Here is a 15,917-nt window from a genome sequence, read left to right as displayed (position 1 = left end):
GTATGTATGTATCTATTTACATGCACTGTTAGAAATTTATCCATTTACTTTTACGGCCTTATTTACTCAGGTGAAAATACAATATGGCTTTTGGTAGATGATAAATTTCGTCGGAAAACCAGGTTGAAATTTCTCCAAATATAGAATTTAAGTTTCAGTTCAGTTTAAGACAAGCTGTATGTCCGTTGTGTCGCTTAAGGTTTTGAGTAAATGAAATGAAACGGAAAATACGTGCTTCTAGTGGGGTTCGACTTTTGTGCATTTTTACAATCGGTCTCGCAACTTATGTTCTCTTATCTCAAGTGATCCCAATACAACGTGCTATTAATGAAAAAGAAGCCCAAGAAATAAAAAAATACTCATTTTGGCAGAAAAATGAGGAGATATTGCAGAGTTCTAGAGCTCAATTCAAGGACTGGCACGATGTGGACGCGATGGAAAGAGAAGCAACTCGCACAGGACCTGGCGAGCGCGGTGAACCGGTATACATTAATGATCCATCGAAGCTGCAGCTGAAACAACAAATGACCAAAAAAAATGGATTTAATGCGTTGTTATCAGATGTGATTTCTGTTAATCGTTCAGTGCCGGATATACGTTTCCATGGGTATGTGGACTTATAAATATATATAGGTAATTTTCAAAACAAAGTGCTATTTTCTTGTCTCCACATTTTAAATTTTTTTTATGGTGGTAAAAACGAAAAATCACAGCATTCTACGATCTAAATAATAAGCCACCTACAAAGCTGTTTTTATAAGTGTAAGCCGTTTTGTTTTATTTTGCGAACGGTATTTCTTTGATATATCCCAGCTAGCATTTATTATCGCGGAAGTGGCTAAAACGTAACTTCAAGAAGTCAAATTTCCTCGCGGAAATTATCGCTTTTTGATCTTTTTACTATTCTTCGTAAGCGTTACGTCCACGCTGACGCACATGCGACACTACAGGAAGTAACTTCTTAGAGTCGTCTGGGAGACACAGAAACGTGACATAAAAACTACCTTTAGAGGTTTCTTTTTTACTTCTATCTTATTGTAAAAAACTGCAAATATATTTGTTTTATTAATAACATTAAAAACAACAAAAATATCTGTTCACATTTTTTAGTTAAGCATAGAAATTTGGCCACTATATTAAAAGCGTAAATTCCCGCGTGTATTTTCATTTGAATGTTTCCGTTAGAGCACTCTTTCCCTGGCGCGTAAAACACTTTTATTTATTTGAAAATCTGAAGAATTTCGAACTTGGAGTGACAAACATCTGGGAATTATTAAAAAATGAAAATTAGTAAGATATAAGCACTGCTAATAAATATGTTTTTTTTTTAACTTTTTAGGAAGGAAAAAGTTGCAAAGTTTTGTATGCTTGGTTTCTCTGATGTCCCACGCCAAGTTAAATTTATCGCCAACTCATCATACACAATTTTCTCTAACGATGTACGGCAACTTCTTCATCTCCAATCTTTTGTATCACCCATTTCAGTAATCAATAATATTAGCTTTATTTTATTAAAATCGTAAGGATGTTTGCTAAGGGATTTTTGTTATATGAGCTAGACTTTTATGGAAAAATAATAAACATTAAATAAACAAAAGAAAAATGGCCAAAATTTATCAAAATATCGATGCCTTAATTTGCTAATCACAAGTGTATATGCAACATTCAGAAAAATTTAATAGTCTGAATTTTTAAAACAATTTATGGTATGAAGTTTTATAGCCCATGGAATTTTAGTTTAACCAACAGTGTGCAGCTAAAAATTTCCGTTGTTTTTTATTTTTTTGCCGCTGGTTTTTTTGTACTTTTTTTAATTTAACAATTTCCATTGATAAAAAATGGCGTTGACTTTTTTTGTCAACAATTATTGCGTTTAATTATTTAGAGAATCATTTCAAATATTTAGGCAATCAAAAGCTCCCCGGGATTTCAGTAAAATAAGTTTTGAATGCAGCCCGATATTTTCGCCTTTTATCGATATACATTTATATGTTTTATGTATGTATGTATATAAAAAGAGTGCATTAAGGCGTTCAAAAATTAAAGCAATTTTGGATAGAAATTTAGAATATAAAGAAAAATAATGCGCGAACGAAATGTTTTATTTTTTTTTCCAAAAAACCTAATAGTGCACAATTCAAGGACCCTTATGCAAGAAAGATTTTGTATTCTGCCTTTCTTAGGTCTAAACTTGAATATGCCTCTCTCATATGAAATTCCCACTTATGAAATTCACCATAAAAGGATAGAACGGGTTCAGAAAAGTTTTTTAAAATTTGGTCTAGCCCAAATTAGGTTTGCAAATAATTTTCCTCCACATATTTCGCGTTGCAAACTTGTATACATTTACATACACTTCGCAGTAGACGAATTATATCTGGCCTAATGGTCTTACATGAAGTTTTGAGTGGAGCAATTGACTGTTCTGTCCTTTTAGATCTCGTTAAACTCAATGCTCCAATGAGAATGCTACGTGAACATTAGGGATGTTAATTTTCTCGCTTTTTACGAGCCCGGGATTTTCGGGATGTCGTTATCACAGTCCCGGGAACTTGGAGATATTCATTACTTTGCAACAACTTAAATCGAGAAAATTGCGTCTATATTGTTTGAGAAGTTCTTTTCAATTATGACTTTATTACTCAATGGTCCAATTTTGAATATGACTTTGTTTCACTTCTGGATTGGAAATAACGTCATATGGTTTTAATTCCAAATAAAATGGATATATGGCCTTATTGCGCATGGTGTTATTGCACCCCACCCCACGATGTGGATACAGACAATTGTTTATTATGTACCCTTACTAAGTACAATTCTCATTTCTGTGTTGCCGAAGTATTCTTTCCCACAACTTCTTTCTTCTTTCAATTAAGAAGAGAAAGTTAATAATAATTTATGATTTTCGGTGAAACCGGTGCAAATCGCAGACATGACAAAGTTTAATGGAGTTATAGAAAACGACGCTCAAGTGTGCAGAAGAGATGTCCTCATAAGATCGTTTCAGCATGACGCGAAGTACCTAAGTGTTTAATTTAATTAAGTAAAATTTTGTTACAACCCCCATTAGTTATTGGACACACTCTAAAAATTTTCTGCTTAAATTTGCGCATACAAAGAAAGGTAAACAGTTTCCTCTCTTAATGAATGCAAATCTACACACCCTGTTAATTAAATTAAACATTGCTTGCTTACTTTTACAATGTTCAAAATTTCCTCTAAAAAATTGTTGTTTAAATTTACGCATACAAAGAAAGGTAAACAGTTTCCTCTCTTGGTGTGTGCAAAATTAAACACTGTCTGTTTACTTTTACATATAAAATTTGTCAAGTAGAGAAAAACTACACACAAAGTGTTTAAAGTTAAGTAAACATGAGCTCTTAGCATTAGCGCACACAGGGGGTGCGGTTTGGGGTTCAAACAATTTTTTGTACATTCATTTGATAAAGACGTTTTTGGGTAGGAAATGACGTTTTTTCAGACCAAGAGGGACGTGTTCTCATGACGAAGTCCTGGCAACACTGCGTATGAGTAACATTATTTCCTGCTCCTACTTCATGAAAAAATTATTGCATATTTCGTTTGACAATTCACAACCATGGATAAATAGCATCGATTTTCATTGTTAGGAACACGCTTTAATACAAATGAAAAGAAATACGAAATATTTTTTTATTTTTAACCGACTTCAAAAAAGTAGGAGGTTATCAATTCTTCGGGATATTTTTTGTTTATTTAGGTTACCGCCTAACTTTGAGCCCCGACAACCGATTTCTATAATTATTCTTTTGAAGGGAAGGTGGTACCTCAGAGGCAGTCGCATACTAATTTGGTTTAGATCCGATCATTGGATCATGAAGAAATTAACGGTACTCTTAAATTTTTTATATGAGAATTGTAGTCGGTTTTGATTTTCGTTAAAAAATTACTGGTTTTAATTGTTTCCTTGTTAAGATTTGTCCTCTTTTCAAAAAAAAAAATTAAAATATCTTGCGAAAATGACCTGATATGGAAAAACGGCATATATGTATGTATATTCATAATCTACGACCCAATATTAGGTTTAGGTGTTTCGAAGCTTTTTGTGTCATTTAAAAATTTGATATTTTCCCTATAGTGCAATGCGAATTTTGTATCATTTGTTCGCTGATATCTTAGAAATACATTGCTATATGTTGATACCTAAGTAGTAAATCAGAAAGCTGTGGTTATAAGCAACATTTTTCCGTTATGCATTTTAAACAATATCTTATTTTTTTAATGTAGACAGCCAACTTTGGCCGTCATGGACTCATCGGTGATCCCAAATTATGCCATGTTCTTTTCAAGACCGATTATAATCTTTTTTCAAATAAAGTTTTAAGAAACGTTTCATTTCAGATGCCGAATGATGAAATATTTTGCCGATTTGCCAACTGTTAGCATAATAATACCCTTCTACAACGAACACTTCAGCGCTTTGTTACGATCTTTGCATAGTGTTGCCAATCGTACACCACCTGAGTTGATAAAAGAAATAATACTCGTTGATGATTTCAGCGATCGAGTCGAGTTAAAGACACAGCTCGACGAATATGTTAAAAAGGATTTTCCGAAAGTAGATATTATACGATTACCAAAGCGAAAGGGACTGATCTTGGCGCGTCTGGCTGGCGCAATTAAGGCTGTCGGGGACGTTTTGGTTTTCATGGATTCACACATAGAGGCCAACTATAATTGGCTGCCTCCACTGCTGCATCTAATTGCTCAAGATAAGCGTACAGTTGTATGCCCCATGATCGATGTGATTAACGACGAAACCTTCTCGTATACTGCTCAAGATGAAGGTGCACGTGGCGCATTCGATTGGACACTCGATTACAAGCGGCTTCCTATGTTGGAACGGGATTTGAAAGATCCCACCAAACCTTTCGAGAATCCTATCATGGCGGGTGGTTTGTTCTCCATAGCACGAGAATGGTTTTGGGAGTTGGGAGGATACGATGATGGTTTAGATATATGGGGTGGAGAGCAGTACGATTTAAGTTTTAAGATCTGGATGTGTGGCGGAAGACTACTGGATGTGCCATGCTCACGTGTCGGGCATATTTTTCGAAACGATAAATGGCCTGGTGTACCAAATAATCGTAAAGGCGACTACTTACATAAGGTAAGCTCTATAAGTAAGGACGTTTATATAAGCATACATGTATGTATGTACATACCTACTTCATTTTGCAGAACTATAAACGCATTGTTGAGGTATGGATGGACGACTACAAAAAGTATGTCTATCAGCATGCACCAGGTTTGTACGAAAAAATCAAAGAAGGCGATTTAACAGAGCCAAAAGCAGTGCGGCAGAATTTAAATTGTAAATCATTTAAGTGGTTTATGGAGAATGTTGCTTTTGATTTGGTGAAACATTATCCCCCGAGAGGCACTGCCGATTTTGCATTTGGTCAAGTGCGCAGTGTGGGAGCACCGAATCTTTGTCTGGACACATTAGGCCCACCGGACTACGGGCCGATCGGAATTAAGCAGTGTGAGGAGGACGCGTTTTTTCCCAGCCGCAATCAGGACTGGTCCCTAAGTGAAAATCATGATTTGCGCATGCGTGGTGAAGACTACTGCTTGCAGACAACACAGAGAAAGGGAAACTCAATGGTGTTGATCTATGATTGCCACATTGGTGATACCGACCAGTTGTGGTATTATAACCGTAAAATGCAGTGGCTGGTTTACGGGAAAAACAGGAATTTTTGCTTAGAAGCTCGACCTGATTTCCATCAAGTTGTTGTTGATAGGTGTGCCCTTAACAATCCATTAATGAAATGGGCTTTTGTTCACGTAAATGAAACATTGCTCGATAAGTATTTTGACACTCTTCCCAAATAGATAATGTTTATGAAAAAATATTACACATAGTTATAAAATTTATATTAGATATTTGTAAATTAAATAATAATTTAGTTACGAGTTTACGAAACAATTATTTGTACTAAACTATATACTATATAACTCGTAATTTAAGGCTGACTGCTTTTTCTGTTAAGCTCAATGTTTGGATGCTCGGAAAAAAATGTATTTTAAGGAATTACCTTAGATCATAATAAAAATAAAAGTTATCAAAACAAATTCTATGGGACTGAGATATATTATTTTCTAATTTTTAGTCCATTTATAAAAGCGTGGTATATTAAAAAGTTTCTTTTTATATTATTTATTTTATACTGTTTAGCCTCGTCTGTATAAAATTTTGCAATAGATATTAAAATAGTTCAACTTGCAGTGAAAAGAGAACAGAAGACTATTCAAGGAAAATGTTGTTTGCTCACGTTTTGTGTATAATACATACAAATACAGAAAAACTAAAAAGAAAAGGAAAACCGAGTAATCCAATATCAAAAATGACACTTGAATTTCTTGAATTTTATAATAAATTAATTTATAGAAATGTCGCGCAGACGCTTTTTATGTGAAAAAGAAAAGATGAATTAAATTAAATAGCTTTGCATGCGTGTTTTGGCACGCAAATAATTTCCAGAAATTTTTACTAAAAAGCTTGCAATTCCAATTAAACTTTGTTGATTTTATTTAATTTTTGCAAAAGTTTGGAATTTGGATTCATATAGTTTTTGTTAGATAATGAGCTCTACTTTTATAAAAAAAAATGCAAAGAAATTTCAAAGAAATATTGAATATGAATGAGTCAATATAGTTTATTAGTCCTTTTTAATGAGTAAATTTATATGTATATATGTATATTGGTAGCATTTCTTTATTCATTCTGAAAGTTTGGAATAAAATTTTTTGTTTACTTATCCTTTAGAACGTTCCTGATGATATGTTAACGTATATTTCAAACGCATTCTGTTCATTCTGGCTGGGAAATGGGCTTATCTGGAATTTATAAAGAAACGCAGCCATAATAAATTGGTAATCATTTCAAAAATTTTCAAATCGGTTTTTTTAATTTCCAGGTAGCTTTAAAATAAAATTTCAATACTTCATCACAATGTTTAAGTTTGTATAAGTAAACATCGTCCCCACCCCAGAGTAAAATAATCACCTTCAAATTTATTTTCAAGTGCAACTGAGCATAAGTCAAATTCGCTTGAATGTATTTGTCACATATATTCACAGATACCATGATACAAAAATAGAAGGTAGTTTCATTTATTGACATCCGTTGTTGTTGCCGACCACTTGACCTTTAACAAGTTTATAACATTTAACTAAAATCATGCTACCAGGTTTATTAGCAGCAAAATTTTTGTTTCTTGAAAATTGAAGTTAGTGAAGTTGGATAAATATATTAAAAGAAGAGTCTTGCGCGTTTCCAAACTGCAATAATGCGGTACACCTGTTCAAAGGTTCGAAAATATTTCTTTGCTTTTCCCAGGATAGAGTACGTAATACGATGTAATGCAGATTGGTGACAAATTGCTGACGCAAAGTATTTTTAAACCTCTTAACCATGTACCGTTATACGTGAAAGAGGGAGGGGGTCGAATTAAAATGCTGCCCTGCAACTTGTAACTTCTTGGATTCTCGGAATGTGACGCTGCTAAAAAATATATATACATACATAGAACAAATAAGCACAAAACTGTGTACATATTTGTGACAGGCATTATCCACGTAAGATGAATACTACTGCAGATGGGGTACGGTTCGCTTATTTGTACAATGATTTTGGGTTATCATGTCCAAACGCGTGACCCGAATGCAAAAAATTTTAATATATACACTCTAAAACATTTGCATAAAATTAAGACTACAAAAGGAGTAAATTCACGTTTAAATTATTTTGGTGTCCAAAAATGGGCATTTTTGCACCTTCTTATGTGAAAAACAAAAAAATTGTCTAATATTCTTATAAAAAGTGTGCAATATTCATGTTTACAACCAAAATGCCTAAATTTTATGCACGAAGTGTCTAAGAGCTCACATGATGTTTGATTTCACACTAAAACACTAAACACATAATGTTTGATTTTACACACTTACGATCGTTTTGCTCATGAAATAGCAGTAAACCTTTATTTGTTGTGAAATCGTTGCGTCAGTCGGTTTAGTGTGAGCAAATTTTTAATTGTTGGTGTTCTTCGGTGGAAAATTGGCGTAATAAATATATATTTAGAAAAGCAGTTAATGGTATTTTTTATAAGTTCATAGTTCTATAAATATTTTGGAAATCCTTGTATGCAAAGTGTATGCTAAGCAGTTTTGTAAATTAAAGAGTTACCATTTGCATTAATATGCGCATAGGGAATTAAATTGTAATATGTTTGAGTATTTATTTCCGAAATGCAAGAAAAAATGTTCAAGCTATAATGCTTATGAAGTGCATTTTTCTAAAAATCATTCCGAAAAAGGCGACGTGGTTAAATGAACGGCAAATTTAATTGTTCGGTGGAATCTTGTGCATTTTTTGCACCAACCATAAGTGAAGTGTATTCACATATTTTAAAGCATTTTGCTTGCTGTGAATTGGCCAATACTTTCGTATTATCGACGTAAATTTGCCAAAAATGGTTTAGAGTGTACATATGTACGTCTAGAATAGACTTTAATTTAAAACTAAGATTTCGGTTTGAAATATGCATTTTTTGAGGTAGAAAAATAATGTGGATGGCGTAACCGGAGTTAGACTGATGAGGTTATTTTTTCCGGCCCGGTCGAAGACCACCAACGCTGAAAGGAGTTTTACGCAAATATGCTGCTGATGGCCCAACGCGAGTTCAATATTTCTTTGTGAAAATTGCTATTTTACCCACTTTTATAATGGGCCCCCCAAGTGCTTGTAGAAAGGGCAGGGAGGCGAAGGTTGGCTTTTCTTCAAGTTTACACTGTGCACTCTCTAATGGCTGGAGTGCACCACCTCTTCCCCCTTCGCTCAATACAAATAACCAAACAATTCCCACGCACAACATTAAATCCTCTAATGTTTTGTTTGATTTCTAATTGGGAAAATTTCATGCATGCATTTTCATAATATTCAACTGTAAAAAATTATGAGAGAGATATTTTTTAATTCGAAAATATTTCAATTTCCCTGAATATCGTGAAATATCATCGTCAGAATATATAATGAATGGACGCTTTTGAAAATTTTAATTCATGGAAAAAGTGTGTAAAATTACACTTGAGTTTGAAATTTTAGCTGTGTGCTAAGCTTGAAGTTATTTGAGTAGGCCCTCATCTAGAAGCGTTAAATTTTGAAAGACGCGCAACTCAGTGGGTGATTCTTGGAAATATGTACATTGAGCTTCATCTGTGAACTAATCAATTAGTACATTACTCAGTTTATTCGCAAAGTTTTTCCAGATATGCGAAAACTTACAGCTGATTGAAAAACGCTGTAGATTATCATTTTGTGATTTGTAATTGTCCACAGTAGGATCTTATTATTGAGAAACAATTCCTGTAAACAAAAAAACGCTGCAGTCTGCGATGGTAAGTATCTATTCCATATTCATGAGTTTAGGATAGTTTTTCGTATAAACAAAATTAGCGTTTGGTGCATTGCTTCAAAACGTTACACCACGTCGCATTTCGTATTCTAGCAGCTGAAGGAAAGTATACTAAAAATTTCAGACATGTGCTCACGATTTGAAAAAAAAAAATTTCACAGAATAATTCGAAGTTTCTGAGAAATGTCCATAGGTATCTCTTTCATTCATTTAAAGAAATGGCGTGTCGTACATTTCCGCTGTAGCGTATGTTGTGCATATTTTTAGGCGCAATATTTAACTTCTGACGGGGTGTCATCTACCTCTAGAGTTTTTCTAATTGTATGTCTTTAATATGATACGTACGACGAGGTTGATTTCTAGACTAGGTTTGCCATAAATACCTTTGCTATATTTATAGTATAAATGGTGGTCTCGACACACAAGATTGCAAGTTGATAAAAGCGTTGTAATAAAAATAATTAAATGAAAGCAAAAATTAAAATAACAACGATGAACTGGAAAACCGAATAAAGAATGTGCGTGTAGACGGGGTAATTCGCAAAAGCAATTGAGAGCGCGAACGACATATGTATGTAGTTAATTGGAAGCAGCGTTTGAAAGTGCATTTCTTTGCTGTGGCTGTGAGAATTTTCAAAGCCAGTTTTGCTGTTGGAAAGTAAAAACAAAATAAATAAAAGAAAAACAACTTTATAATATAAACGCTTTTATAAATGGACTAAAAATTCGAAAATAATATATAATATATCATAATCATTTACCAGTCCCATGATTCAATAACACAAGTTTATGTAATTTGTGACAACTGAAATCTGACACTCCTTTATCTACACACAACCTTCGATTCTAAAAAAAAAAAAACATTTTTTCACATCTTAAAAGCAATGATAGCTCTCTACCATTTTTGAGCAGAGCCGCATGCGTTTTTACGTGGAATGATCATAAAATTCCCATGTATATTGCATATTTATGTACATTACGGTGGGTCAATTTGTATGGGAAGTTTTTTTTTGGCTATGCGCGTATAGCACAGCAGGATTCTACGAGTAATTCTAAGCAAATTTGCCGAAGGAATCATGGGTCAAAAATCAATTTGGAGTTTGCCAAATTGCAAAAATATGTTTCTTAGCATTTTGATGTAGTGCCGTTAGAAAGTGCTTTAATTTTGTTCAAAAACATGCTATACGCGATTTTTTGATATTAGGAATCATTCTCTGGACTTAACTTTTACTTATAAATTTCACCAGAGAACGCAAGGTGAAAAATTTCACATTTACATTTTTAAGCAAATTTGCTTCGAATTACATGTAGAGTCCTTCTATGCTATACGCGTATAGTAAAAAAAAAATGACCCGCCCTTATGTACATCTCTAATATGGAGCAGACTTTAATCTCGTTTTCATATAAAAATTCGTACGTGTCCCACCCGTGACGGAGGACTTCCTGATTTTTTTTTTATAATAAAGCCATAATTTTTGTTGCAGTTTTTGCTTTATTTGTATTCGTGGTTCTTTGTTTTTTTTATAAGACATCAAGTTCACATAGAAAAGTGAATTAAATTCAGAGTTTCCGTAAAATATTTCTGCTCGAAAAAGCAGGTTCTTTTTTTGTCACACTCATGACAGGAGAAATAACTCAGATTTTTTCCATATAAAAGTAAAGCTGGATTTTTTTTCGTATTTTGAAATAAATCATATACATAATAGTAACTTTATCAAAATGCAGAATTGTTGAGTACGAGAAAGAAAAAGTTTCTGTACAAATGTCCCACCCGTGACGGTGGAATCACCCATAAGTAATTACATATTTCAAAAACGTCTCAAATAAATAAAAGACACTAGTTTTGTATTCAATTTCATTAAAAATACATTTATTGTTTTTTTTTGTTTCTGTTTATGCATATAAAAACTGAGAAATGAAATTAATCATAAAATATAGGCCAATAGAAATTTAATAATAATAATCATAATAATAATAGTCATAATTGTAATTATAGAAATGTATTATCAATATTTATATGTAATTATGCTTTCAGTATGTATGAATGCAAATGTTTAGCTTAGAAAGAGTGTTGCATGTTGCTGCCTATCTGCAACATAATATACCGATTTATGTGTATTGTATTGTATTGTATTGTATGGTATGTATATTATGCTTATACTTAGATAAGAATACTTGTATATGTGCATGTGTTTTACAATTTGTTATATTATAATTTTGTTTTTGTCTTTGTTTTTATATCGATTTATATATTTTCATTGCTCATTACTCATTTGTCGCTTTCTCACAATTTTTGGATTTGTTTCGCACATTTTCACTTAATTAATTATTTTATATAACTAGATATCGAACAAATTAACCTGCGGCGATAGTCACTGCGCTTCGGTCGCAATCAACTAAAATTTAAAAAAAATTATATTTAATTGCGAATTACAAAAACACGCAATTGAAATCGATGTGATACTCGTGTTTGCCGAATAGAAAGAATGAATGTACTTATGTACATACATAGATATGTATGTATGTGGGTATGTGTTCAATATTTATTTTCAGACTGGGAGAAGTGTATGGGTAACGTTCTTACTTTAGTTAAAAACGAAAACAAGCGGGGAAAGGGTGAGGAAGAAATGATAAAATTTAAGTTAATTAAAAAGTTATAAATAAGCATAAACTTTAGTAATTTGAATAAGTCAGTAAAACTATTTTGATTTTGTTTGTTTTCTTTTTTTTTTTTGTTGTTTATTCTTACTCAGCGTACATATTTACATACATAGAAAATAAAATTATGTATGATTGTATGCCTGTATGTTTTTGCATGCGGCAGTACACACACACACACTGACGGTGCATTTGCATTAAAACAAAAAGGAAATGCAATAATTGTATGGTTGCTATGAAAAAACGCATTGCATGGATGGATGTGTTTGTGTAGTACATATGAATGCATGTATGCATTTAGTTGCGTATGTTTAAGAATGCCTATGTATGCACGTTTGCACATTTTAAGTGTGTTTTTTATTGATTAATTAAACCGATTTTCTTTTTTTATGTGTAAGTATGTGCGTTGTATGCATGCTTGCATGTGTATGCTATGTATGCTCGGTATGTTCGGTTGATATTCATCGTATAAATGAATTCATTAAATACATGGCTCTTACATTTATGTTGTTTTGTTGGTTGACTTAAGTGCTTTTATGTAAATTACTGTATTTCCATTTTTAATCATTAGTTGTTGCAATGCATTGCTAAATTCTTACTATGTTTACATGCATATGTATGGTTGCAAGTAATTTTTTATTTCATTTTATTATTTTTAATTTAAATTTTTTTGATTTTATAATATTTCCTTTTCATGTGTCAAAACCACTAAAAGCGGATACTCATACATTACATACATATGTTTCATTATGTGCTTAATACTTTGCTGGATTCGAGTCATTTTTTACCTTTATGCACTATTATTATTTAAAATTTCATTTTATTTTTAATTTTTACTTTAGCTTTGTTCTTTGCAAAGTATGTATGTATGTATGTATCTATGTGTTAAATATTTTCTTTTACTTTTTAATTTCGCAAAAGCCTACCCTTATTTCACAAAACCAGAGACCAATCTTCAATTTACTTCCTTTTCACATTGAATACATATGCATGTATACATACATACATGCATATACCAATGTTTTATTTAACCTGTTACTTCTCTTTTGCGCAGCATTTTTTTTGTATTTACTTTTTGTTTTTTTTTTCTTTACGTACATAAATAAATATATATTTTTTATTTGTGTGTGAGTGTATGTTTATCATTCACTTATATATTTATTTATTTAGCCTAATATTCATAATCATGTATGTATATATGTATGTATGTCGTAATAATAAATTTCCCTTTTCAATTTTCATATTTTAAATTTCTCCCAAAATGTCTTATGTTTGTTTTGCTTTGCTTAAAACTAGGCAGAATACTTAGAATTTGTTTAAATACATCATATTCGTTAGGAAAACGATAAATCAAACGAAAACAAACAACTTGATTAGAACGTTTATGATTTTTTGTTAATTTTTTCACTCGCGCTCAGTTTCCTCACGCGCTCACTGAACTCACTTTGTTTGCGTTTAAGTCTAATCATTCTCAGTATTAAATAACCACTATATTTTTAAAAGTTTAATTTTTTTTTAATTTGTCTTCATTTGAAAACTAATAGCCTTTCAAATCATTACTGCCACCGGCCTTTAATTTTCAGAGGGACTGCCTTTCAAGTTTTCTTTACCCTCCTGCGCAATACACGCATTTCTTCTGATTTAAAATATTTTTTTCTCAATCAATTTGATTTGATGTCTTTCGCTGCTTACAAACTAACTATTTATGTATATACATATGTATGTAACTATTTGCAAGTTTTTTTTTGCGAATTTCTTTGTTCTTTCTACTTTGTGAAAATAAATGTCATACACACAATTCTTTGTTTATTTTAATTTTTACATACTTAAACAAACCTTTAAGATTTGGATCATCATACTATTTGTCAAGTGTAGAAATGTGTGGAAAATATTTTTTGCACTCAATATTAAATTAAAAGTCACAATTGATTAGCTTTGAAAACCACTTCGGAAGAAAAATGGAAGTGTGTATAACTGTGATGAAAACTGATATATGTATGCACATTAGGGTGGTCCAAAAATAGTAAAGTCGGAGTTGTAATGCTCTCACCCCCTGGGATTGTTCCATATCGAAAAAAGTACACCCATATTTTTTAGTTTGAAATAAAAAAATATTTATATGGAAAACTTTGGGCGCTTTGAGCGACCTCTAAATATTTTTTGATTTCAAAATAAAAATAGGGGTATATTTTTTCGGTATAGAACAATCCAAGGTGGTGAGAGCATACAAATTTCAAAGACAACTTTACCAAAACTTGTGAAAAAAAAACGAATATAAGTATATACATTTGGCTGTCTAAATTCCAAATGAATAAAGTAAACTGAATAGTGAGTGAAAACACACCGGACCGAATCTTGCTTGGAAAACAAACTTTTGAGAATATGTTTTGAATGGTGAGGATTGGGGATTTAGCTACGCTACCACTAATTCGAATATGCCAAAACTGATATTGTCAAGCCAAAATTTGACATTTTTAATGACAAATGATCCCAAAAGTTTTTTCATACGAGATCTATTTGAGTTGTTTACAGATATTTTAAACATACATTCATACATCTTGGTAAAAAAAAAGATAATCAAATCGTGAACAAATTCGTGAGATAATTTTCTGTAATTTTCAATGTGTATTAAACCAACAGCCAGTGTTGGAACTTTGCTACGATTGTAGTAAATTTGCTATGACTTTTCAAAAATTTTAAAATTTGCTACCCCACTACGCTTTATTCTATTTTTAAGACGCTTTTTATAATCAATTCAACAATTTGTAAATCACCTTAACTTCAAATATGTGGCAAACAGATTTGCCGGTGGAGAGAACTGAGCTATTTTGTATATGTATATCACGATCCAGAAAATAAAGGTCGCGCCATTCGCGGACCGCTAACCCTCTCTTCGTCGATTTGACAGCATCCACCTAATCGCTGACGTCATAAAATACTTTTGTTTACATTCACTGTTGCCAACTTAATGCTTTTCGCACCAAATTTAGTGGGTATTCAAAACGCGAAAATTTTTGAGTTTGGTGCTTGACGCGTTTTTGGTGCTTTTGTTTTTAGTTTCAAGACACCAAATTAGAAAATCTTAAAAAATGGAAGCAAAATTTATAGCAATCGTAAGTGTGGTAAGCAACTTTACAACAATTTAAACAAAATCATGGCACAGTGACAATCATAAGCGACAACAAAATATGTGGCAGCACCTTCAATCATGCCAGTAGAAATCAATCGTCGTGCAAGAAACATTGATTTTTATTAATTTGAATCGGCATCCTTACAATAAAATTATGTATGCATATAAAGTCTATAAAATACACCAATAAAAATTTGGTGCTTTTTCAAATTCAAAACTTGGCAATACTGCCTTTTGTCCGATGCTTCCTCTTTTTCTTCTCGAGTTCGTCTTGCTCTCTCATTCTGGTATTTATTGACGTCACGGCCAGTTGCTCTCAGCTCGATTGGCGCAATCTTGTATTCTATCATTCTTGTATGTATATTACACAGGCAATAAACAAAATCAGCTATGACGTCAAATTTCTGTCAAAATCTTCAAGAGAGAGAGAGAGTTGGCGGTATCACAACAGAGTCAAAAGATTCCGTAGAAATCAAATTATAGATATTCTCAAATCAAGTAAATTAAATTTTCACTTATTTATGACGAAAGTGCTGGGGTAAGTGGCAAAAAGTGCTTAGTTCTATAAGTTCGGTATTTGGAAAACGCCAATGCTTAAAACATTAAATATGCATACGAATTTAAAATAATAACAAATTTTCATCTTTCGCTACGATTTTTTATTTTTGACT

The 15,917-nt window shown here is 32.3% G+C and overlaps 2 protein-coding genes across 2 annotated transcripts in view; one reads left to right on the top strand and one right to left on the bottom strand.

Moving 5' to 3' along the window:
- The first annotated feature begins 215 nt into the window (after window positions 1-215).
- LOC118746521 (N-acetylgalactosaminyltransferase 6-like) lies at window positions 216-5,877 on the top strand. The gene is made up of 3 exons (XM_036480368.1): window positions 216-607; window positions 4,381-5,149; window positions 5,221-5,877. The coding sequence occupies exons 1-3, from the start codon at window positions 216-218 to the stop codon at window positions 5,875-5,877; spliced, it is 1,818 nt and encodes a 605-aa protein (XP_036336261.1).
- A 919-nt stretch (window positions 5,878-6,796) lies between these two features.
- The window catches only part of LOC118746104 (DNA N6-methyl adenine demethylase), a 35,374-nt gene continuing 26,253 nt past the window's right edge, over window positions 6,797-15,917 (bottom strand). Inside the window, exon 7 of the mRNA XM_036479882.1 lies at window positions 6,797-6,882. The gene's annotated coding sequence lies outside the window, so the exon portion shown is untranslated. The remainder of the gene's footprint in view (window positions 6,883-15,917) is intronic.

Source organism: Rhagoletis pomonella, unplaced genomic scaffold (assembly GCF_013731165.1).
Source record: "Rhagoletis pomonella isolate Grant_MI unplaced genomic scaffold, Rhpom_1.0 Rhpom_scaffold_00010, whole genome shotgun sequence".
NCBI lineage: Eukaryota > Metazoa > Arthropoda > Insecta > Diptera > Tephritidae > Rhagoletis > Rhagoletis pomonella.
Note: the sequence above shows the minus strand (reverse complement) of the source record. Positions and strands in the feature narration are given on the sequence as shown.

Excerpts from the sequence above, each read along its gene's own strand:
- LOC118746521 (XM_036480368.1), top strand. The coding sequence starts at position 216 with ATGAAACGGAAAATACGTGCTTCTAGTGGGGTTCGACTTTTGTGCATT. Across the intron at positions 608-4,380 it reads CCGGATATACGTTTCCATGG|ATGCCGAATGATGAAATATT; the intron begins GTATGTGGACTT and ends GTTTCATTTCAG. Across the intron at positions 5,150-5,220 it reads AAGGCGACTACTTACATAAG|AACTATAAACGCATTGTTGA; the intron begins GTAAGCTCTATA and ends TTCATTTTGCAG.